This window comes from Erythranthe guttata, chromosome 2, assembly GCF_056151865.1.
Source record: "Erythranthe guttata isolate IM_541 chromosome 2, IM_541, whole genome shotgun sequence".
NCBI classification, from domain to species: domain Eukaryota; kingdom Viridiplantae; phylum Streptophyta; class Magnoliopsida; order Lamiales; family Phrymaceae; genus Erythranthe; species Erythranthe guttata.
In genome coordinates, this window is record NC_142534.1 from 73255 (window position 1) to 97841 (window position 24587).

Consider the following 24587-nt stretch of genomic DNA (forward strand, 5'->3'; position numbering starts at 1 on the left):
TTTCTCACCCCAATCTGGTAAAGCTGTTGGGCTACTGTTGGGAGGATAAAGAGCTACTGCTTGTGTACGAATTTATGCCAAAAGGCAGCTTAGAGGCACAACTTTTTACGAGTATGAAATTGAATTCCTCTACTTATGTTGTTGACTTAATGATTCCTTATTGTATTTAGGTCCACAAATATTGTATTAATACTTGTTTTGCTGTTTAGGGGGTTCTGCTTTTCTGGCGCTTCCATGGGTGATTAGGCTTAAGATATTAATTGGAGCAGCTCGTGGTCTGGCATTCTTGCACGCATTAGATGCGCAAATTATCTATAGAGACTTCAAGCCCTCAAACATATTGCTCGATGAGGTAATTAAGAAGATCCAAACACGTGATCGATCTTTTTCGTATTGTAGTTTGATGAAAATGATATTAAATTATTTTTTATTTATTTTTTGATGTTGGTGTATTAATTTTGAGTGCCATCTCAGTCATACAATGCTAAGCTCTCGGACTTTGGTATGGCAAAATTGGGTCCAATGGCTAATTCGGATCATTCACATGTGTCAACTCGGGTAATGGGAACATACGGTTATGCTGCTCCTGAGTACGTAGCAACAGGTAAAACAACATGCTAACTAAAAATATTGAAAGCATGTAGGTGTAGTTGATACTTGATGATTCATTTCTAATGGGGGCATGTTTGTTAATCTGAGGGCAGGGCATTTGTACGTGAAAAGTGATGTGTATAGTTTTGGTCTGATCCTAGTTGAAATGCTGACTGGGTTACGAGCAATAGACAGAAGTCGTCCATCCGAACAACGTGTTCTTGTTGATTGGATCAAGCCATATTTACGCAAGCCCAATAGGTTGAAGACTGTAATGGATTCACGTTTACAAGGAGGATATCCATTGGCATCTGTATTGGAAATAGCTCAGCTTGCTCTAAATTGTCTCGAAATGGAACCGAAAAAGAGACCGTCGATGCAAGAAAGTGTTGAGATACTTGAAAGAATCGAGAAACCCAGACAGCCTAGAGCAGTACATTTTAGTGATCAGGCTGGTTATCAACAGCTATAGTAAGTACTATTTATACTTGGCCGCAGGTTGTAGGTTCTAGACTTTCCCCTTTGTCTGATGCAATCACCTTGTTGTGCAATTGCTGCTGCTAGTTAAGAGATTATTAGGTAATTTTGGTGGGAAATTATTGTATTGTATCATGATTAGTGTTGTTCGGATCATTCATTAGTCATTACATTACAATTATGAATTATTAATTAAAGTGTTCAAAAAGTGTTTTTTCTTTTAAAAACAGACCATTTTTATGGGCCTAAAAAAAGCCCATTACGGTACTACACTAACACTGCCCACTTTTATGGGCCTAAATAAACAGCCCAATACGATAATGCACTGCCCACTTTTATGGGCCTAAGCAAAACAGCCCATTTTTTACACCCCATAAAATTAATTTTACACTGCAAAATTAATTATCAAGCAGAGAGAGAGAGAGAGAGAGAGAGACCGCGGCAACAATGGAGAAGGCAAAACTGTTGGGTAAAGCTATTGTGAAAAACTCGAACAACCCCCAACTGGCATGGATGCTCTTCAACCGCACTCTCATCGTCGGCAAATGTAATAATATCACCTCATTCCGACGAACCCTCCCTCTCATAATACCTATTCTGATCCGCGCCAATATGCTCTCCGAGATAGACACTCTCCACCACCATCTCCTCCTTTTTCCTACACCCCAACATCATCTTTTGTATTCCATTGTTAAGTTCTTAGCCAATGCCGACCATGTTCACAAGGCCTTTTCTCATTTCCAATCTATTCGAACCCAATTCCCTCACACCCCGCCGTCTATCATCCTGTACAATTTGCTTGTTCGAACTTGTCTCAAACAAAACTGCCCCAATTTCGTTTCTTGGCTGTATAAAGATATCATTTTATCCAAGGTTAAGTTCGAAACTTATACTCTCAATCTTTTGATTGATGGGTTGTGCGACTCTGGTCGATTGGAAGATGCGCGGGAGCTGTTTGATTTAATGCGCGCAAAAGGCTGTGAACCTAATGACTACAGCTTCGGAATTTTGGCCCGTGGATATTGTAGGTATGGTCTCGCTCTAAAAGGTATGGAGCTTCTGGATTTGATGAAAAGGATGGGTTCCGTTCCTAATATAGTAATATACAACACATTCATCGCCAGTTTTTGTAAGGAGGGTAACAATGATGAGGCTGAGAGATTGGTGGAGAGGATGAAAGAGGATGGTCTCGCCCCGAATGTTGTTACCTTCAACACTAGGATTTCTGCTCTTTGCAAGTCTGGGAAGATTCTAGAAGCATCTAGGATATTCAGGGATATGCAAATGGATGGGGAGTTGGGGTTGCCGAATCCTAATGCTGTGACACACAACTTGATGTTGGATGGATTTTGCAGGGAGGGGATGTTGGAAGAAGCAAAAACTCTAGTCCTATCCATGAAAAGAGATGGTATTTTCTCAAGTGTGGACAGTTATAACATATGGCTGTTGGGTTTGGTAAGGAACGGAAAGTTTTTGGAGGCTCAAGCTGTCCTAGAAGAGATGGCTGATGATGGAGCACGGCCAAATGCATACTCATATAACATTCTAATTGATGGTTTATGTAAAAATGATATGTTTGCAGATGCGAGGAGAGTCGTTGATTTGATGATAACTAGTGGAGTTTCCCCAGATGTCGCCACTTATAGCGCGCTGCTCCAAGGGTATTGCAGGAAAGGAAAGAAAGTTGAGGCTAATAAAATTCTAAACGAGATGATTAGCGGTGGATGTTTGCCGAATACTTACACTTGCAACATACTGCTCCACAGCCTTTGGAGAGAAGGTAAAATAGCAGAAGCAGAGAGGCTAATGCAAAAGATGAACGAAAGAGGTGAAGGCTTAGATACTGTGAGCTGCAATATTGTGATTGATGGATTATGTAGAAGTGGGAAGGTCGATAAAGCCGTTGAAATTGTGAGTGAAATGTGGGTTCATGGTAGTGCTGCTCTTGGCAACTTGGGAAACTCGTACATTGGTCTAGTAGATGAAAATAGGAAGATATGCTTGCCTGATTTGATTACGTATTCGACAGTTATAAATGGACTATGCAGGGATGGCCGGCTTGATGAAGCCAAAAAGAAATTTGTTGAGATGTTGGGTAGAAAATTATGTCCTGATTCCTTTGTATATAATATTTTTCTGCACAACTTGTGTAAGAGGGGAAAGATATCATCTGCATTTCAGGTTCTAAAAGATATGGAGAGAAAAGGTTGCAACAAGACTTTAGAAACTTACAATTGCTTGATATTTGGATTAGGTAGTACAAATCAAGTATTCGAAATGTTTGGTCTGATGGATGAGATGAAAGAAAGAGGTATTTCTCCTAATGTTTACACTTACAACATTGTTCTTAGTTCTATTTGTGAGGGAGAAAGAAGTGAAGAAGCCGCTTTTCTTTTTGATGAGATGCTGCAGAGAGGGATAACACCTAATATATATTCCTTCAAGTTGTTAATCAAAACCTTCTGCAGGACTGGGGAGTTCAGACCAGCACAGGACGCCTTTGAGATTGCTGTCAGTGTTTGGGGTCACAAGGAAGTACTTTATAGTTTGATGTTCAATGAGTTACTTTCTGGAGGTGAAATTTTGGAAGCTAAGCAATTATTTGAAGATGCATTAGACAGATGTTTTGATTTGAGCAGTTTTTGTTACAAAGATCTATTTGATAGATTATGTCTCCATGAGAACTTAGAGTGCTCTTATGATCTTCTTAAGAAAATGCTGCAGAGAGGTTGTAGATTTGACCCCGCATTGTTCATGCCTGTGATTGATTATTTAGGTAGAAGGGGAAATAAACATGAAGTCAATGAACTGACAGAACGAATGTTAGCCATGAGTTCAGAAGTTGAGATTGAAAATAATGTTCATATAGACGGCAAGAAGTTAAATCATAGCAAAAAATATAGTGATGGTGGCAGTGATTGGCAAACCATTCTGCACAGGTATGAATGTTGGAGTGGCTGCCTGAGTTCTTCTCGTATTCTTTTCCTATTTGATATCCGTATCTATTTAGACCTTCGGCTCTTGGGTGTTAGTTTTATTCCAGGTAGATTTTTAGACTGATTCCGGTATTTGATGTCACCACATATTACGATGGTAAAAAAATAAAAATGAAATGACCATTTAGTTTCTAGTAGTACAAGTCATGATGAGTCAATCATGTGTTTCAATTCATTATTTGATGACTACAATGTATTCCATGATCTACTGCTTAGATCTTTTAGAACATCTTCAGATACACGATGAATTTATTTGAAGATATTTTACAAATGCCAAAAATAGCAACACAATTCTATTGGTTCACTTTTGTATTGAGGTATCCTAGTACTGAGAATTGTGCCAATTCCATTTTAAGATACCATGGGGTATAGATATTGTCAGTCAGCAAATGATCGTCTCCACCTATCGTTTAAGTTTCAGTGCATTTTTTTAATTTTATTTTTGGCATCTTGGTATAATGTCTTTTGCCCAATCTTGACAGAGATGACGGGAGTGCCATTGCCATGAAAACTCTGAAGCGAGTACAGAAAGGCTGGGGTCAGGGATATCTTCAAGCCCAGAAAAATGAGGTTTTTGATGAATGGGATGTTACTGTCTAAATATACTTAGGGTGAGGAGTCAGCTGAGTGCCAGGAATCAAGGTCAGAGATCTCGCTCATTGGCTGTGACAAGGTTCCGGTTCTACTTGTTTTCAGGTATGGTGAAACAAGACATTTCCGAGCCAGTTATCACTTATCAAGTGTATTTGGACCAAGTTTCTGGTTTTTCTTATTTTTTGTTGGCTGAAAATAGTTGGTTTCTGTTCTATGCTAGACTGCACATGATTGTTGTTACTGTCTCTTTCATATGCCATTTTTCGTATACTAGTATACATGTTCTGATCTTCTCTAAGTGTTTTTAGTTATTCTTTGTCTTAAGTTTAGCTTGGTGCTCAGTGTGCAATTATTTCAGGACTGATGCAGCTGCGTTATGTCAAGAACATGACGATAAGGACCGAACAATGGGTGTTCTACATGCTATTCTTCGCAAGCAGATAATGTCAACATTGAATTCATATATTTACATATAAATATGTTTTTATGATGACAACATCATTCTCAAATTAGCCTAATGCTTGGGTGAAATTTCTCAATTGTTTTAATAGACTGAGGAATGCTAAATGCTGCTATTGAGACTTTGGAGCGAAAACCAAGAGCCAGTGGCTTCCTTTGTTTCAAGTAAATGGTTTTTACACTTGGGTGAACTTTTATATTTTTTCTCTGAGTAATGGAAAGGCTTTCTTTTATGGACATACAGTAGCAAACATGAGCCACTGTTTCTACTCAGGAAAAAGAAATGCAGTGTACTACAAATAATTCAAAACCTCCATTTGTAAAAAAAGTAAAATGAAAAAAAATAAAAAAAATATACAATCGCTTCTTCTTTGCTTTGACAAACAGATCTTTGAGGGTAACCTTTTGTACATATTATGGTACAGTAGAAGGTATCATCGACTGTAGTACCATTAAAAAAAAAAAGTAAAGACACGAAATGTCACTCTGTGACTGCTATTATCTAGCTTCTTACGACCATGCTTGTCCCCAAGATCGATAACCACGTAGAATGGTAAATGTAGAATGAGGAACCGGACACGCCATCAGTTACAGCTTCTTATTCATGGTAAGAAAAAGGCAACTTTAGGATGGGCCATTACTTCCTAATGAACTTCCAAGACTTGGATGATGATAGGCTTGATTGAGGGCGAGTTTAATTGTTCTGTTCTTGGAGGATCTGTGTATATCTATACACTCTTCAAGATCAGCATCGCAAGTCAAAAGCACCCACTCGGAGTCATCATCCAGGTACTTTAAATCAACTCTACCGCCATTGTCTACGTTAAAACGCCTAAACACCTCTTGCTGTAAATCTTTGAAACCCCACTGTGGTTGCAGACTGAAACGGATCTTTTCTTCCCCAAAAGCAGCTTTTACTCTGAAAGTATCGACATGATCATGTGGTGCCTTGCTGCTCTTCTCTGGCACAGGTGGAGCTTCAGCAGAAGCATTGTTGCTGAAGAATTTATGGCTGCATGATCGAACTAAAAGCTTTGTTTCTTCTTGGCCTAACAAGTCATGTAATCCTGCATCACTCCGTGCTCTTTTTAGCATCATCCCTTCAGTCTGTTCTGCTGATAGAGCATCTCCACTGCTTGAGCCGTTGACAGGGAAAGACGACTGCTTCACCCCAGTAGAACAACAGTAGCTTGAACTTGAGCTATGGCTGCCTGAGGAAGAAGATGATTTTGAAGCTGTGGTTGTAGGACTTAACAAGGTCCCATCCGCCCGAGTCTTCACCTGACCACTCATCTTTGACGTCGATAAGTGGCTGCTTCCTGGTACATTTGGAGAGACAAGTTCGGGGAAGTTGTTGTAGAAAGAACTGAGCTGAATAGAACCCTCTGCACCTTGGACTGAATCAATCACAAGTTGAAGTTTCTTCAACGAGTGCCCAACTTTCTTTATCTTCCGAGAAGGCCATCGAGTTATACCATGCTGTCTGCATATTCTTTTCAAAGTCGTTGGACACACTGCAAATGTAGTTAAAGAGCTGGAATTAGATTTTTTAAAGTTTATTATCCTGCTAAACTCATGAAGAATTTCGAAAAGATCTTCGATTGACAACAAATCTGGACCAAGAGAAAGCAAAAAAAAATCAGAACTCAAAGCACTATTAGCTAAGAAAGGAACAATCATCATACCTCCTATGTTCTTGGCAGCATCTTTTAGGCTCCCAGCAAAATATTGCCGAAGTACTTGCAAGCTAATGCTCTTCTCAGTCTTTGTCCTTCTCTTTTCAGCGCTTGTTTTAGAACCAACAGAAAGATCCCCACCAGCAAAGAAAAAGTTTCCACTACTCTCAAGACTTGGTTTGGGCCCAGAGTCCTGCTGGTGTTGCTCATCCCCAAAGAAAGCTGGCATTTGATGGAACTCCGACCCTGAGTTATTCCACTGGGTGGTTGACACATTGAACTCTGTTGGTTCCTCCTTGTGATGACCCAATGTGAAAGCAACTCCTTTGCCCTTTTGCTGGGAATCATTCATTTTCATTTGCATTGTCGAGGATGAAGGATTCGGAGATGCTTCTTTGGATGTTGGATCTACCAACTTTGGACGTTTTCCACCAGCTAAAGTGCCACCTGTCTCCCTGGCTGAAGTTTCTCGAGCCAACTCCTGATCCGTAACCACTCGTAAGCTCTGGCAAGTTCTCTGTATAACAGACGATAAAGAGTCGAGCATCTGTCTCTGACCTTCAGCATCTCTGCAATTCAGCGGCAAGAACAGCTCCAAAACAAAATCAGCAGTCCCCGTGTATGTGCTTCTGAGCCGTATAGCTACAGCAGCACACATATTGAACATGCGCGCATGGTGTGCGAGAGGATATTCTGTTTTGCTCATAGCCGTTATGTCCTCAGAAAAACAGGGTTCATTTGTCAGGAAAGCTTTGCCGGCAATACCCTCACCTTTGAGCAAGTGGTGCTCAGAACATGCCTCGTGAAAGCCGGAAACTTGCTGATTGGCCACGTAGCAGGCTGAGTCAATGGTGGAAACACAATGTGTGTAATTCTCGTCCGAGTGGCGGCAACCACCTTTACCTTGCTGAGTGCAGGGAGCCCATGTCTGTGCCAAAGGCAATTTATGGGTGTTGCATACACATTTCAACACATTTCTGATCTCTATCAGCACATCTTGGTAAGATTCATTGCCATCCTGATAAATTGCAATATGGAATTTTTTTTGTATAAATTTCAAATTGCAGATAATTTTGATTTGCCAAACTTCAAATAAAAAATCATCCATTACCTCTACAACATTGGGAGGAATCGGTATATTAGAACTCTTCAAATCAACAGCCTGCAGGCAAGAGTAATGTTTGTTCAAAGCAACATAGATACGAGAACAAGAGTTGTTGTACAAGATTGGAATTGTCACGTGTTTTGTGAACACAAGATAGGAACCTAGAGTGCAGAACAGTCCAATACCTCTAGAGCTTCACAGACATTTTCAAGTTCGGGGCGATAATTGACTCTCTGACTAGTTGTAACAATTTCAACGACCCCCAAGCAATTACCACTGCCCTGTTCAAAAACTGGAAGTGCAACGGATCCTCTAACGTTGTACTGTTGGGCATGATTAACACGTGGATACTCCTCACTTTTGAAGAAACGAACATCGGGGGTCCACTCGGGTAACTTGTTCAAGAAAACTCGGCCAGGTAAGCCAGCAAGCTCCTTGGAGTTTTCGTCTGCTGCAAACTGATAGTTGAGGGAAACATCACGATACTCTGCAAGATTCTTGCTGTTTGCAGTTAGGACAAAGGGTTGATCATTGGTTCTGAGGACTTGTTTACCTCCATTCTTGACAGGAACCCAGATCTGAATAAGGACATCCTTATCCCTTATAGAATCTTTAAGGTGATTAATGGCCTGCACTAGTCTCTTCCTGACTGAGATTGTGCGGATTGGATTTCTAGCTGGCCTCACCCACATCCTTCTGTTGTTCACTTGTGTTTCTTCGACCTGATAACTCGTCGACTGGTCTAAAGGAACAGAGGGTTCATTGTTTTGGGAAGAACCATCCATTTGTGGAGGTGGTGGGGGTGGGGGTGGGGGTGGGGGTGGGGGTGGTGGGTAATTGAGAGAAGATGGGAGGCTAAAAATATTGGAGTTATCAGATTCTTTCAAGTAAGTGGGGTGGGGTGGGTTTGAGTTGAAACTGGGTATGTTGGTATGAATGTCTGAAGAAGGAGGAAAGGAGAAGGAAGAAGAGGAGTTAAGATCGGTAGGAGTAGGAAAAGGGCGCCAGAAGTTGGATTCATCAGTAGTAGTCTCTAACCAGAATCCATCGTACAAGAGCTCGTCCATGAGGCTGAAATCAACTGTACTAGTTCCCAGCATGCTGCTACTATTTGGTGTGAACCCATCATCATCTTCCATTATCACTTCTTCTCATTCCTCCATCTCCACCTCCCCTACTATATATTATATATACCTACACCTAGAATAAAGGGAGAAAAACAATGATCAAGAACCGAAACACAAAAGAAGCGGGGCCCCAGTCAGAAATGCATCAGATGCAGTTTAAGCTAGGCGGATAGATTAGTGGCACAGAGGAATGCATAACAAAAAGGAAATGCGTAAACACCCAAGAGTACTGATGCAACTACTACCTAGGGGTCGAGAAAAAAAGAATCTCTGAATAGCAGTAAATCGTTACCTACCGGGGAAAATGGAATCACCAAAAAAAGAGGGGATACGGTCAACTAAAATCAATGAAGCATCCCCTTTGATTTGAGAAGCAGCAGCACCTTATTATTAGCAGAGAAAGATGTGTGTGTGTGTGTGTGTGTGATGAAACGAAGGTGTAAAAAGGGGGGAAAGGAGAAAGGAAGGAAAAAATGGGCGATCATTTATACATATATGTATATGTATATACACACTATGGAGAGAATATCACTCACTTTGGAGAGAATGGATAATTCCTTCCTGTACAGCAACAAGCAACAGCAGAAACCAATTTTTTTCCTGGAACAGCAAAAGAGATAGATAGATAGATAGATACACTTTCTATTTTCCCCTATCTTCAGACTTCAAAACATCTCTTTCTCTCTCTCTCTCTCTCTGTGTTTTTTCGTTTTTTGCAGTAGAATGAATGAATGAATGGAAATGGCAAGTTGCGGGATGAGAGAGAGAGAGAGAGAGAGAGAGAGAGGCTTAATGTGGGGGAAGGAAGAATCTCTTTTCTTTTTATGCAGACGTAAGATGTAGGTCCCATGAAAATGACACGCGCCTATGCAGCAGAACTTGCATCTCTCATCTCCGAGATAACATCAAACCCCCCCTCCCCCTCCACAAAAAGAACAAACAATAATTGGTTAAATAATAATAATAGGACAAAGAAAGATTCTTGAATATGGGTTTTTATTCTAATTTGTTTTGGATGGTGAAAAATATATATAATTTTTATCTTTCTTATTCTTATTAGTATTATTATTATATATAAATCAATCTCTTAATACTGGAAGTCTGGAACAGCAGTAGTTGTACTGAAAATGAAAAGAAAGATTCTTGGGCCTCCTCTTTCATTTCATTTCATAATTATTAATAGTGGCATTCTCGCCATTGACTCTTGAAAGATTCTGAGCACTAGTGTTTTGACTTTTTAACTCTGGTTAAACTTCCAGTTTAGCCCATTCCCTTAATTATTTCTCTAGGGTTTTGTAACTCAGATGAGATATACCAAGTCATTTTAAATTCTATATTAAATGGGTATGTTTGTGAAGTGGGTATATATATAAATATATATATATATGTTACCAACAGGCAACACACATTGGACACTTGCAGTTCCACCACAACCACACATGAAAAGATTCTTGATCCCGGCCTTGACCTCTCATGTGGTCCCTAAAGTTTCCAATTTCTATGGAGTAGTAGTAGTACTAGTACCTACTTGATCAATACGTACAATACGTACATACATATACGACTTTGACTTTTCTATTACATTATATGTCTACATACATACATACATACGCATCAAAAATTCATTTCATGTATGTATCACCTTTGCACACTTTCTTGAATCTGATCAGTTTAATTTCTTGCGTTTATGTTATCATTAATTACTACTTTAGAATCTCAATTAGCTAGCTAGGTTAATACAAAGCTAGCATAGATTATTATTAATTATATATAATATGGAAAGAAAAAATTAATGATGGCCCTCAAAATGGTGGAGGGGCATATATATCGTCTGCATCGACTCGCTGCATCTCCCCTTTATAACTTGCCCCCGGCCCCCACCTCAACTCCACCTAACATGTCATTAATCATTATTATAAGCAGTAAGTACGTAATTAATTAATTAATTAATTAATGATCATCTTTTGTATTGATTAGTGGAATCCTCGTGAGTCGTCCATGATTCCATTCAAAGTACACCCCTATATATATACAAGAGAGAGAGAGCTCTAGAGCTCTAGAGAGAGAGAGGGTCTCCACTAATTAATTTCCCCGCCCCAGATTTCTGATGCTTCTGATAAACCCAGCAGCCCCACTCTGTTGCTTATGGGGAAACATGCACTAAAGATTACCATTTCATTAACTAATAAACTACTATTACTAACACTACTCTCTAATTAATATATGTATATATAAATATAATGGTCGTCTAAATAATGTTAACTATAGGTAGGGTACGCTGCAGTAATTAACTCGATCTTACCTATTTTATATCACTTCGTCAGCAATAACAATTGCCGCAGTCGAATTAATACACCCGATCGATGACACACACACACACACGTACTTGCTTGACAAGATTTATTTTTGCATAAAAATTTAATGACACATAAATCTTTCTTACATTTAACTTTTAATCATCTGTCCCGGCCCGTTCAAGTTTTCTAGTTCTTTATCCTTCTGTTTAGGGTTTTTATCGTAAATGAAATCAATTTATAAATAAATTAAGACGTACGTGTGTGTGTATGTGTGTGTGAGAGAGATCAAGAAAAGTACAAGAAGTTTAATGTACGTAGTTTATATATATTGTTAAACCTAGTTGATAGCTTGAATATATATATATATATATATATATATATATATATATATATATATATATGAATTGATGGATTCATGTGAAGTGGTAAAAGAGTAAAGGTAGTCTGCATCACAAAGTACAAGGCACGAAAGTAATTGTGTTTATATATATATATAGTTGGAAAGTAATCGCAATTAATTAATTAATTATGTTAGCAAGTTGGATTAAGTCATTGATAATGATGTAAATGACTAAAAAATGAAAGGTTGAAATAATGCCAGTGTGTATATATATATGGTCACTTGTCATTGTTTTATTTTCATGGTGGGCTTATGTCATATTATCAATTATTTGGGCTAATAATAAAGTTAAAGTCGAATATCAATTAATTATTATATTATAGGAAATTAGGTTAGGATGATTAGTGGATGTATGAATATATTAAAGAATGATAACATATTACGTGCAGTCCAATACAAAAGGCTCAAGACACAGAAGACATATATTTGATTTATAAACATAATCAATATTTAGAGCTATTATTGTGCAAATTGATTTATATTTTTAATGATATAGGATTAATAATAATTATATTAATGATAGAGAGGGATTGGTATCCGATCATTGTCAACAAGTCGCAGCCAATGGTATCTGCTTCTGATGTCAGTATCTCGTCGGATTCTCTCTCTATATATATATATACACACACACTCTATATATATATATATATATATATATATATATATATATATAGGCTTTCTCATGATTTACTATTAATTTGTGTTTGTGTGTGTACGCGCGCGTGTGTTGATAGACTTCATATATATATATATATATATATATATATATATATATATATATATATATATATATATATATATATATATATATATATATATATATATATATATATATATATATATATATATTCCATTTTTGATTTGATTTGTTTATGCAATAATATATCAATGTGTTTGCGTGTCTGGTTGTTGCAGTGTTGGCCTTTTCCGTTTGTAATTAATATATAATTATGTTTTCCACTTCTTTACGGAGTAGCAATGTTTAGTCTTTCTTTTATTTTGTAGTTGGTATTCTATAATAATGGCCTTTTCTATTATATTTGCTATTTCTTTCTCTAATTTAATCCATATAGTAAATTATAAGATGATTTACCATAAATATATTGATTAAATCCAATATCATATTGATATATAAATTTGTCTTAATAATAATAACAATATTATATAGGGTTAATAAGATATAACCCCCTCATTAGAAAAAATATTAGGACTAACTACCTTACAATATTTTTAATGGGTCAAACCCCCTCAGAAATGTCAATTACTGAACTACCCCTATAATTTATAATAGCGAAGACCCCCCCCCCCCCCACCGTTTTCCCCAAATACAGCATATCTTCAACCATATTCTTCAATATAATTTCTCCCCCATTTCCGTTGGTCTGCTATATTTATGCCGATAAATTCTCCCAAAAAACAAACTGCAATATATATCGGATATTTTCCCCTTTCAAACATTGCCCTAGTTTGCTACATCTTCAGCGAAAAATAAAAATCAGAATACCATTATATTGTGCAATTCGTTCAGCAACACAGTTGACAAAAATGGTGAAGAACGGCAAGAAGAAGACAGGTAGTTTGCTATATACCCATCTCTACCACATAATTTCTGTTTTTGACACCTTCTTCAGCGACTCCGAAGGACAAAATCGAGGTCTCCTACAGAAACGGTATACAGCGGTACGCGACGACCATATGCGACGGTTCGGATGTCTTCCATGGTTGATTACTCAAAAATGGAGTTTGTAAACACGATTGTTTTTTAAATCTACAGATCTATGGTCGCACTATTTGTTGACTCATAAAATATTTGTTTTCCTATGAAATTTGTTTTATCAGAGTCCAAAACAAAGAAAAGATCAGTATAAAAATCGGTAGTTCACTATATTTTTCCCGAAGTCAACTATAAAATCGGTAGTTCACTATATTTTTCCCGAAGTCAACTATAAAAATTAGATAGTCAACTATAATTTTTACGATGTCAACTATAAAAAATGGTAGTTAACTACATTTTTGCCAGAGTCAACTACAAAAATTAGATAGTCAACTATAATTGTTCAAATGTCAACTATAGAAAAATTGGTAGTCAACTATAATTTTTCCATTAATTTACCATATTATTTTTCAATTTAAGATACTATGATATTATAAAATTGAATACTCATGATAAAGATCCCATCTTCATGAAAATATAAATTTCGTAGAGTAGAAAATAAAATGATTTCAAGGACCAAAAAATGAGATATAGAAGAAAAGGTACAATAGTGAAATAGTGAGCAGAAATAGTGGAAAAACAATAAAACAGAAACAGACGAGAAAAGAGGAATTGAGGGAAGAAAAAGAAGAGAGAAAGAAGAGAGAGAGAAGAGAGAGGGAGAAAAAGAAAAAAAAAAGATACCGGGAAAGAGAAAATTGGGGAGGAGAGAGAAGAGAGAGAAGATAAGAGAGAGGAGAGAGAAAAATAAGAAGAGAGAGAGAGAGAGAGAGAGAGAGAGAGAGAGAGAGAGAGAGAGAGAGAGAGAGGGAGGGAAAAAAAGAAGAAAAGAAAAAGATACGGGAAAAGATGAAATTGGGGAGGAGAGAGAAGAGAGAGAAGGGAATGAAGAGAGAGAAGATAGGAGACAGGAGAGAGAAAAATAAGAAGAATAAAAGAACACATTAAAAAATTGAGGAAAATAAGGAAGAGAGAGAAATTAATGGAGATATAAAATGACGTATATGAGAGAAATAAGGAGAAGAGAGAGAAAGTTGGAGATAAATATGGACAAAAAAGGGCATAATGAGCATTAACATAAGCTTAGGGGGGTCACACAATTCAGAAAATATTAAATGGATTTGTCTACAAATGGTCAATTATAAATTGGGCCTATACTATATTATTTTAGCTAATGATATAATAGTTGAACAAGTTATTTTGATATGACTTTTTGTCACCAATACAAGAGGCCGGCTTGACAAAATTAATTAATAAATAATTAATTACCAAAAGACGACTAGCAAGCTCCCCCATACCATATGTACATTAATTATTATTATTAGTGTCCAAGAAGATGATGATCTAATCTCTTAAATCATTTAATAATTAATTTAATGAATATATATCTATCTCCAAATTAGTAATTAGTAAACGTTTTAGGTGATACATACTCTCTCGTCCTCCCCCTACCTTAATAGTTAATACTATCTTATTACTATATATCTTTTAAAAAAGTCAAACCTCTATTATTTAGATGATGACAATGATGAATTATTAAATGTAATTTTGTGATATATATATATATATATATATATATATATATATATATATATATATATATATATATATATATATATATATATATATATATTAGCCCTGAATACTAGTAGATACCAATAGATGCATTATGGATTTTTGCATTATCACTTTGGTATATACACTCAAGATTCTTTGATATTCATTCACACGTACATTAGCTTAGTATTTAAATTATTGAGATAGTCATTCAATTGATTCTTAAATAATTGGTAATGAAATGGTATATATCCGATGTGGAAACATGTATGAAACATGTAATAATAAGTTAATATAAACTAATTAATTTAATTTGCATTTAAATCAACCTTGGGATTTATATTTTAGGCAGAATATGTATAATGTTGAGCGAGTCCACAGCTAAGGCCTAATCATACATACATACATACATATATATATATATATATATTTCCATGGTAAAACTGCATTTTATTAGGCTAACAATGCTATATTCGTGTATGTATTATGCTACGGTATATACGATCAAATTAACGCTGCTTGGGACTCATTAACGTATGGATAGAAAAAATACAAGATACGATTATAACTTATACATTTTGAATAAACTATAAAAAAAATTAGATAAAATTTGGTTAATGACATGCATTGCTAGTACTTAATCCATTAAAGAAAAGAAAACATGGTAAGTGAACATTATTAATCCCATAAAGCACTCACTGTTGTACAGTGTATACAACAAATCTCTAGTTCTATACTTGAATGGCGCCTCCAATCCCCAATATACAACATATCACAACATATACATACAACAATCAATTTGTTTTTGTTTATCTGTCTAATATTTCCTCACTTGTGTACCTGCTGCTGCTGCTGCTGCTCTTGTTGTGTCGAGGGTGTGCATACCTTCTTGCCGTATTTACCCAACACATCAAACAACCCAACTCGTTGCATCTCTTTTGCTGAACCCACCAACACAAGACAACAAAATATTAGTTACACTCACATTTTCTATTTAAATCCAATCAAGTGACAACATTCCAGAAGATTACATTCACTCAATTGAATTTGAAATGATTATGCTACAAAAACATGTCAAAACAGAAGATGTTGCTTCTTCCTGGGATCTATTTCATTCCCTTTTCTTCTCTCCAATGTTCCACGGAACCATAACTCACTCCACCTTACAAGCAATCAATCATGAATTTACATGTACAAGATCACAGGACATGCAATACAGTTTCAAGACACGATGTAGATGCCAAAGCAGGTCTATCTATCTCAGCTTAATTATAACCAATGACCTTCAATATACTTGAAGAGAGTATGTATGACACAACATCTTAAGATTTAAGAATCCTAAAATGGGAGGGATACAAAATCATTATGTTCTTATGATAATGAATATGCGTGTCAACATAATTCCAATGGTCAAAAATATTAAAGAAATTTCTTAGATGACGACCAGTTTGCATTGAGAATATCCACAGTCAATCCATCTGCTTTACACGATTTTGAGGGTTGGCAATGTCATGCCTAACTTTCCTTGTAAGCAGATTACTATCTGACACTCTTGTTAAGTGAACCGATATGTCAAGTTCAACCAACGAGGAAGGATGCAAAACATAGCCCAAGTTTGGTAGGCAAAGAAGTAAGAAGAATGACCAATTTGTAGATTCTACTGAAAACAACTGCTTGTAGAAACTGTCAAATTGTGCCAAGATCCTTTTTCTTCTCCGTTGAGCTTTCCAGGAGAAAACAAAATCCTTTCTACAAGTAAATTGCATTTCAATTGTTCATAAGAGCAATATAGTCTGCATCTAACGAGGACGGCCGAACAAATATCATTGCACAATATGAGATTTTACTAACAAGTAAGAAGCATGGTGCTTAGTAAGCAAATAATTAATATCCACATTTAAACTAGTAAAGGGAAAAAGAAAACATGCAAAAATGCAGATGAAACATAATGCAATTAAGTTATATTACAAAAACAAAATAAAGATAACATAGAATCATAGAGATTACCTTCCTCTAATGAAAGCTTAATTGATCGTCTCTCGAGTTCGACAGCATGCCTACTAAGCTCAACAGAGGAAAGAGATCGAAGCACTGAACATTCAGAATGAGAAAGTCGTTACCCAAAATATTGTAAAATAACAATATAGAGATATTATAAAATGAAAGGGCATACTCTGAACATATTCATATTGATCTGATTGATCCAACATTTTCAACAAACTCTGCAAACGGCAATATCGTTTTTCCCAAAGCGCAACATTCACCATTATTGGATCTTCTGATGAAGGATTTGCACAATCAACATGAACATGCTTCATATTTTCTGGTGATGAGATGTTATTAGACATTCCAAGAGATGGAGAAACTGAGCGTCCTGTAGATGAGAAACTTGGGGAAGAAGCCCTCTGAAGTGGTGCAATATCTGATACAGAAATCACATGTTCGTTCATCTCCTTAAGTTGTTGAGTTGCTTCACCCTGGTCCGAGGATTTCACTGAAGGAGGACAAACAACAGCATCAACTCGAATATGACAAGCATTGCTCTTGGCTGGAGGACAATCAACAGCATCAACTCGAACATGAGAAACGTTGCTCTTGGCTAAATCTGTTTCCGGTTTTCTGCGAACATAGACTATGTGCCCGCTCCCAACATTACTTCTTGGAGGGCTATGCTGGCACTCAGATATGGGCCTTTTGGTTCCAGACATCTTAACAACTTCACCAGCACATTCACTATCCTCCATAAGGAGAGGGCTTCCAATAGATTTTGACACCGTCATTGGATTTTCATTACAGGAAGACTGCAATTCCGATGTCTTTGCAGGTACAAATTCTGAAAGCTGCTTATCAGAGTTCGACAAGCCAGATTGAACATGAGCAAGCCCGTATTCAGTAAATGTCGAATCTTTTGTCTGTTGAACCATCCGAAAGTAAAGAACTAAATCAAATCCTGAAACATAAATACATGAAATTAATCGTTGGAGAGTATTCAGGAAGGAGACTTGTCTGTTAAAAATAAAAAAAAGGATGAACCAGCACCAGCAGGACATGAAAGATGTTGGTTTCGCAAATTTGAAACCAGTAATGTAGTGCTGGTTTCCTCAGTATGGTTAGATGATTATAACATTATCCAGATAAGAAATTATTCAGTGATCCAGTGAACAAGCGAAATATTTCTGGCACTAAAGAAGTTGGAAACAACTAAGTATTATGTAATAGGGTTTTGCCGTTCAAATAGCTAACTAAACAAGATATAGCTATAAAATATCAGTTTGAACAATATGTAGCGTCATGGAGTTAGGTAAAAGTCATCAATAAATTCGAAAAACAATAGAACTAAATAAAAAAAAAATATAATAATAGTAACTGGTTTTTAACATCAATCGAAAATAGTGTTATATCTTGAAATAGTGAAATACTGAATCAAACGGAGAGACGCAATCAAAGCTATTATGTTCAATTAAGTTGTATCTGAAATACCATCTAGTTAAGGTTTACAAGGTAGTAATGACAATGCAAATTATGCTTATATTATTCCATTAAACAACTTACTTCCGTTATGCGATACGTGTCAGATCACCTATTACCATCAACATGAAATTCCTAAAATTATGTTAGCATATTGATAGAACCAACAACCAACAACATTAAAATTTCAACAGATTATTTATGCTGCATTATACCAATAGATAAATCTAACAAGGAAAACTCCAAAAACGAGTTAATCAAGTCCATTAAATTTAATCAACAAGAATCGAATGAAACAATTTCACCCAGTTCATCTGAAGAACAAATGTAAAAAGCACCAACGAGCTGGAAAAAAAGAAGGAAACGAATCGCAACAAGTCACCAATACTTAGCCCCTCCTCTATTGACAAATCATAGCCATATAAACCATCAATTCCAAACCAGAAAAAAAAAAAAAACCCCCAAAAAATGTCTGAAAAAAAATGTAAAAGAAATCAGCATTTAATTTGAGGCAGAATGAATGTAATTTTAACATTCCGACTAGAATTCAGCACCTGATCACCCCTTATTCGCACATGTAGCGTGCAAGTGAGAATAAGCACAAGTGATTAAAAAAGTAGGAAATTTGAAGAGGCAAAACAAAGAAGAGAAGAGAATTACAAATGCAGGTTCGAATATAAACTATACCACTTGAGGCAACGGCGGAGACTCTGCGCAGCCACAGATTCACACACACACGGAGAGAAAAGGGGGGAGAGGGAGAGAGGGAGAGAGAGAGAGAGAGAGAGAGAGAGAGAAATCTGTAGTTTTGGTAATAAAAAAGCTGCTTCGCGGACAAGTGTTAAATTCGAGCATGTCTCTCGAGCGGTTTTTAGCAATTAGTATAATCGTTTTTATTCCAACGACTTCATAAACTGAAAGCACGTTTTAAGGCTAATGGGTCAAAAGTGGCAATTAGTATTAATGGAAGATACAAGGCTTAAATCACCTTGCTTTTTCTTTTACACGCCAAAAAAAATTACCTTGCTATCAATTATTATCATTGAATCTGTAATCTTAATTAAAAAATAACCAGAAAATAAGAATTTATCAAATAATAAATCTTAAACTCATGAATCACAATTTGTCAAGTCGTTCGTATAGGTTAAAGATGCTGTGATAAAACCACCTATTTTACTTCAGTAAATAAACAATGTCATAATCTACAGGACGATTGAAAATGATCATTGTTACACTCACAGCAGGTTCCAGAGTGATCGTTTGAGAAGTATGCGTATATAAACCACAAACGATGTACATAATAAATAAAAAGGCAAAAATGTGACAAGTGCCCAAAACCCCAAACAAAAAAAAATGTGGATAGAAATTAAATACATCACGAAAATACACATGTATAAATAAGATATATGTATATACACACAGGCACAAATCAATGTCTAAAATTGCTATAATGAAGAAACATATCACATAGCAAGTTTGTTTACAGAAAATAAAAGTGGGGGGTGCAATATTTATTCTCACGCCTCTGTTGCATGTACTTGTCTCATTTAATAATAATGCCTGTATAGAAACTTGACTAATACTACTATGTTCCAAAAAAGAAAACGAAAAAAGGCATGTTGTATAGAACAGTTGCGATTGTGAAACTATTGACCAGGGTTCCCCAAAAGACGTTCAACAGCAGCATGAACATTTCCAGAAGTAGCAAGGAGTGCTCTGATATTTTCTTGTGTGTCAAAAAAGCCCATCTCTTGTAGCTGTGATAACTGGTTTGCATATAGTTCTTCCGGAGGTACTAAGAAACAAGCAAAATATTGAGTTTATCAGACGAGGAAAATGTGATTAATATAGTTGTTTATGAATAAGGAGGAGTTATGAGATAGTAGCAACCATTAGGAGTGTTTTGAACATTGAAACTGCCACCTCCAAGTCCACCAAACATGTTAATCAGCATGTCCAATCCCATGTTGTTTTGTGCTCCTGCATCTAAAAACACACGCAGAAAAAAAGAAAAAAAAAAAAGGCAGAATTTGGGTGGGTGAAAAGAAACGTAAAACTCATCATCCGCATAAATCAATGAATAGTTTAGCTTGCTTCAAATACCTCTACCTTGACCCGTCTGAGCTCCTTCCCTGCAATAACCGGATAGAGTCATAATAATGCTTCATAGTTCTAAGCACATCCAAAAATGTCTACTAACAAATCTATGCATCAGAAACACACACAAAATAGCAACTGGGCTGGAGAAAGTAAATGATGAACATAATGCCATAAACGAACAAATTACTTGGGGACAATTCTACATCTTATTGAAGATTGGGAATGCAGTTAAGGCAACGAACAAATTACTTGGGGACAATTCTACATCTTATTGAAGATTGGGAATGCAGTTAAGGCACAAATCTACAAATCACATTTACGAATAAACTTTAACCCATAGAGCTTCACCCTAATTAGAGATGACTTGAAAAGGCTAGTCAAGTTCACTTTCTTCAGATTTAGAAACATTATATGCAGCTATTGTAAGGCTGGATAGGAAGCTATAACCCCCCAACCCCCACCGCCATCTATCCGTGATAACTACAAACTGAATCATACTGAGCAGGGGATTATTTCTCACTCACGCTGTTGGCTGCTGCCGAGTAAGTTGAGTAATTTGTTGCTGCAGAGCCATCATTTGCTGAAACAATAAAATTTGACAAGCTGATGAGAAAAAAAGAAAAGACCTAGATAATATGGTTTAATAGATTTAGAGAAATTATGATATTTTATAGCATGAATCGAAAGGACATTCATTAAAATTGAAATTCAAGAGCTGAAATTGAACATAAAGTAGTAAACTTTAACCATAGACACAGTTAATATTTCACCAATAAGAACAAATTGGTTAGGCACTGATTTGACCCTGAATTTACCAAATTCAACTAAAAAGTTGTTTCTTAGTACATAAACTGATGACAGCATTGCTGAAACCATTAATGTTGTTCCAATACTTTCTCAACAGTAGTAATTTCACATTAAAATATTAATTGATAAATTGAAATTGTTACAACATCGTGTTACCACCAATCATTATGCAACCCAGAATTACTGATGCAATGCACTTACACCAATCACCATTGGCAAACCCAGGTCATTTGCATGCAATTGGCTCAGGTTCAGTTGAACTCTCTTCATGTTAGAATTTCTTAGTATTTTATGTGTCATGTTATTTAAATATATAACTGGGTATACTGTACTTAAATTAGTATGAGCCCATTCCAATTTTAAGATAAATCAAGACAGATCAAACTAACATGTTTTTTAGTTATATAATATCAGACATTCATAGCTGAATAGAGCATAATATCAAACCCTCTTCAGACCGTGTTCAGCAAAAAGAAAAAAAAAATCACCCGTAGACTGAATTCTACACTTGTGTGATGTGTCGAAGCTCAAGCAGCATAACAATCAACTATACAGAAGAAAAGTCATACTGCAGAGAAATTGTATGGAAAAAGGTCATCTAAATACCTGCATAGTCTGAGGCGAGGTTAACTGTCGAAGAATTTCTGGGTTTTGCATCATTTCTCTTAATTGAGGGTTCACATCAAGCATGCTGCGGAGTTGAGGATTGAGGCCCATGATCTGCAACAAAATTGTTATTTCAGTATAACCAAAAAATAAATAAAAGCAGAACAACAATATCCAATCAGAAACTATAGCAGTACTTGATCCATGTATTGAGGGTTGGAAAGCAAGCTCTGCATCATTTGTGCCATTGCAGGATTTTGCATTAACTGACTGAAACCAGAGAAATCTGTTGTGCCTACCGTACTTTCCAATTCAGGAAGGGTGAGTCCACCCAATCCAGCAATTGGAGGTAGTCTTGCATCACCAGTTGGATTACTTCTTGTAGCATCATTTGTTTGAGATCCTCCTAAAATGTCACATCAATGATCTCACACATATGTCATTACAAATATATCCAGACAAGACAATCAAGCTTCAGAGAAAATCAAAGAGTGCTAAAAATCATCTTTGAAGGAAAAGATGATAAGAGTTGGATTGTTGTCTAAGTTAATCAAGCAATGAAGATGCAAAAGCCATAACTTTGAAGAACTAGATTGCAGAAGTAAATGCATTCAGATAATAATCATGAAAAATTACTAATTCATGACTACCACACGCATTAAATACACTTAAATCAGGTCACTGAATAAGGAAAGTGAATGAAACTTAGAAGCCTTTACATGGCACATTTTCTCTCTGATTTGCACAAAGAATTGTTGAACCCAAAATGGATATGAAAAAATAAGTTAGACACGTCTTTATGAACTATGCAAGAATATACAGTCAGATGATTTACCGAGCACTAACAGATAAAGTGACATTAAGATTTGACAAATTAAAGAAGTTCAATCTTACCGGTATTATTACTCCATGGATTTGGAAGTGGATTCGCATTTGGAACAGTAGTCCCAGTCCCGGGTCCAGTAGTTACATTGGATCCATCTCTCGTCTGGACACCCCCCTGAGTCCCTAAGAGAGCTGCAAATGGGTTTGATCCAGTATCAGTTGCTGTACCCCCGGCTGCAGTTGTGGCATTCAAGAAGGGTTCTTGGACATTTTCATACATGCGCCTGAGCATGTTGAATCCCTCAGGAGAAGATTCAATATTACTCATTGCCCTGTCAGTGTTTCGCATCATTTCACGCATCAACTCAGGGTTTCTTGCAGCTTCTAATGTTTGCCGAAGGATGCTGGGATCATTGAGTACGTGGCCAAGTTCAGGGTTCCGGTCAATTATTTCACGCATTTGTGGGTTACTCATAATTAAGCTGCGCATAATCTCAGGGTTGTTCATTAAACTCTGAATAGCAGGCATATTCATTATCTCTCTCATCATGTTCGGGTTCTGAGTTAGTTGTTGTTGCACCTGTTCAAACTCAGGAAGTCCAGCTCCAAACACACTTGATGCCTCAGTGCCACCTAATGCACCTAAATTAAGCCCTGGAAATAAGGATGCACCTGTACCAGCCACCCCAACCCCCCCTGGATTTAGGCCACCATGGCCAACAGCATGAGTAGTACCGTTGGTGTTCGCACTAGTAGGAACAGCAGTGGGAGGAGTTGCAGCAGATGCAGAACCGCGAACCATGTGAACAGTGTGATCTGCCTGCAAACCTATTTAAGAACAAAAAGCTTATAAGGTAAGGCTAGATGAGAGCGAAAATGGGTTATAGTTGATGGGAAGGAAGACAATTATTGACACAATAAATCTATTTCCACTTTTGCTTTCTTATCTGTGCCAATAGGCACAACATTCCGAACACATTACTACTGTGATCCATTCAGTCAAGAGATGTTTTATTCAAATTGATCGTTCACACAAGAATCCTCTTTCCACTTTAGCTTTCTTATTTCTGTGCATAGTGACAGCTTACTAGAAGTGCAGATTCTGATATTTCAGAAACAGTCAATAACTTTAAACTGAATTTTGTAATTGAAGATATTTACTTGTACGTTCCTCAAGCTAAGAATCATACAAGCATGTAAGAGGTACATGGTTTATGAAGCCAAAAAAGTACCAGATCTCCAAAACAAACATAATCACGATTGCTGAGCAATAATAAACCTAGAAAAATTGAAGGCGAAAAATTGAAGGGGAGTAGTATACCATAGCTGACTAGTGTTTGGTCATCCTTCAAGATCCGACCTTTGTAGATCAAACGCTGGTGTTCAGCAGGGACGTCGCAATTCTGAGCCAAGACACCTTTAAATTCACCCACCGTCGAGTCGAGGATCGTTTTCACCGAAAATTTAGAGCCGTTTGAGCATCGAATATTTACATTCACTCCCGCATCCCCGGGGACGCCAGCGCTGGACTCACCCTCCGCACCCATTGATTTTTCTTCTCTTTTTTTTTTTTATTTAATTATGCTCGCAATAGAAAAACCTAACAATCAATAGAGCTTTGCAATTGCAAGGTAAATAGAAAGTTGGGGGCGGAAAAGGAGATTGGTAAAAAATAAATATAGAGAGAGGGCAGGGAGGGAGATTAAAACCAAAAAAAAAAAAACAAGATTTATTTGTCGTCGGCGCGGTACGAATATTCCTTTCTCTTCCGATGGGGAATTTAGGCTG

At 36.6% G+C, this 24587-nt stretch overlaps 5 protein-coding genes across 16 annotated transcripts; 2 read left to right on the forward strand and 3 right to left on the reverse strand.

The window, feature by feature from the left end:
* Positions 1-75: 75 nt before the first annotated feature.
* LOC105957833 (putative serine/threonine-protein kinase PIX13) lies at positions 76-1276 on the forward strand. The gene is made up of 4 exons (XM_088821622.1): positions 76-111; positions 247-352; positions 475-604; positions 705-1276. Exons 3-4 carry the CDS (start codon positions 505-507, stop codon positions 1061-1063), a joined length of 459 nt encoding a protein of 152 aa, XP_088677748.1. The 5' UTR covers positions 76-111; positions 247-352; positions 475-504; the 3' UTR covers positions 1064-1276.
* A 179-nt stretch (positions 1277-1455) lies between these two features.
* LOC105957832 (Pentatricopeptide repeat (PPR) superfamily protein) lies at positions 1456-5354 on the forward strand. Of its 4 annotated transcripts, none has more exons than XM_088821595.1 (4): positions 1479-4007; positions 4547-4760; positions 5017-5103; positions 5210-5354. In XM_088821595.1, the coding sequence occupies exons 1-2, from the start codon at positions 1516-1518 to the stop codon at positions 4662-4664; spliced, it is 2610 nt and encodes an 869-aa protein (XP_088677721.1). In that variant the 5' UTR covers positions 1479-1515; the 3' UTR covers positions 4665-4760; positions 5017-5103; positions 5210-5354. The 4 variants fall into 4 exon arrangements, with proteins under 4 accessions (XP_088677718.1, XP_088677721.1, XP_088677727.1 ...); XM_088821601.1 differs by having other exon boundaries at positions 5001-5103; positions 5210-5308; XM_088821592.1 differs by having other exon boundaries at positions 1456-4007; positions 5017-5308.
* Positions 5355-5433: 79 nt separating this feature from the next.
* LOC105957830 (protein NLP2) lies at positions 5434-9995 on the reverse strand. Of its 4 annotated transcripts, none has more exons than XM_088821583.1 (5): positions 9562-9995; positions 8084-9098; positions 7905-7955; positions 6803-7811; positions 5434-6631 (listed from the first exon to the last, which is right to left on the reverse strand). In XM_088821583.1, exons 2-5 carry the CDS (start codon positions 9035-9037, stop codon positions 5742-5744), a joined length of 2904 nt encoding a protein of 967 aa, XP_088677709.1. In that variant the 5' UTR covers positions 9038-9098; positions 9562-9995; the 3' UTR covers positions 5434-5741. The 4 variants fall into 4 exon arrangements, with proteins under 4 accessions (XP_088677709.1, XP_088677713.1, XP_012837254.2 ...); XM_088821587.1 differs by having other exon boundaries at positions 9322-9911; XM_012981800.2 differs by having other exon boundaries at positions 5434-7811.
* A 5607-nt stretch (positions 9996-15602) lies between these two features.
* Positions 15603-19316, reverse strand: LOC105957829 (integral membrane hemolysin-III-like protein). Of its 3 annotated transcripts, none has more exons than XM_012981797.2 (4): positions 19149-19316; positions 17167-17943; positions 17001-17084; positions 15603-15934 (listed from the first exon to the last, which is right to left on the reverse strand). In XM_012981797.2, the coding sequence occupies exons 2-4, from the start codon at positions 17915-17917 to the stop codon at positions 15822-15824; spliced, it is 948 nt and encodes a 315-aa protein (XP_012837251.2). In that variant the 5' UTR covers positions 17918-17943; positions 19149-19316; the 3' UTR covers positions 15603-15821. The 3 variants fall into 3 exon arrangements, with proteins under 3 accessions (XP_012837251.2, XP_088677771.1, XP_088677766.1); XM_088821645.1 differs by having other exon boundaries at positions 19122-19314; XM_088821640.1 differs by lacking the exon at positions 19149-19316 and adding an exon at positions 19016-19104.
* A 511-nt stretch (positions 19317-19827) lies between these two features.
* LOC105957828 (ubiquitin domain-containing protein DSK2b) lies at positions 19828-24562 on the reverse strand. Of its 4 annotated transcripts, none has more exons than XM_012981796.2 (8): positions 24121-24562; positions 22869-23627; positions 22172-22380; positions 21975-22088; positions 21086-21141; positions 20571-20593; positions 20352-20441; positions 19828-20256 (listed from the first exon to the last, which is right to left on the reverse strand). In XM_012981796.2, exons 1-8 carry the CDS (start codon positions 24344-24346, stop codon positions 20108-20110), a joined length of 1626 nt encoding a protein of 541 aa, XP_012837250.2. In that variant the 5' UTR covers positions 24347-24562; the 3' UTR covers positions 19828-20107. The 4 variants fall into 4 exon arrangements, with proteins under 4 accessions (XP_012837250.2, XP_088677759.1, XP_012837249.2 ...); XM_088821633.1 differs by having other exon boundaries at positions 20352-20447; XM_012981795.2 differs by having other exon boundaries at positions 20565-20593.
* Positions 24563-24587: the final 25 nt, after the last annotated feature.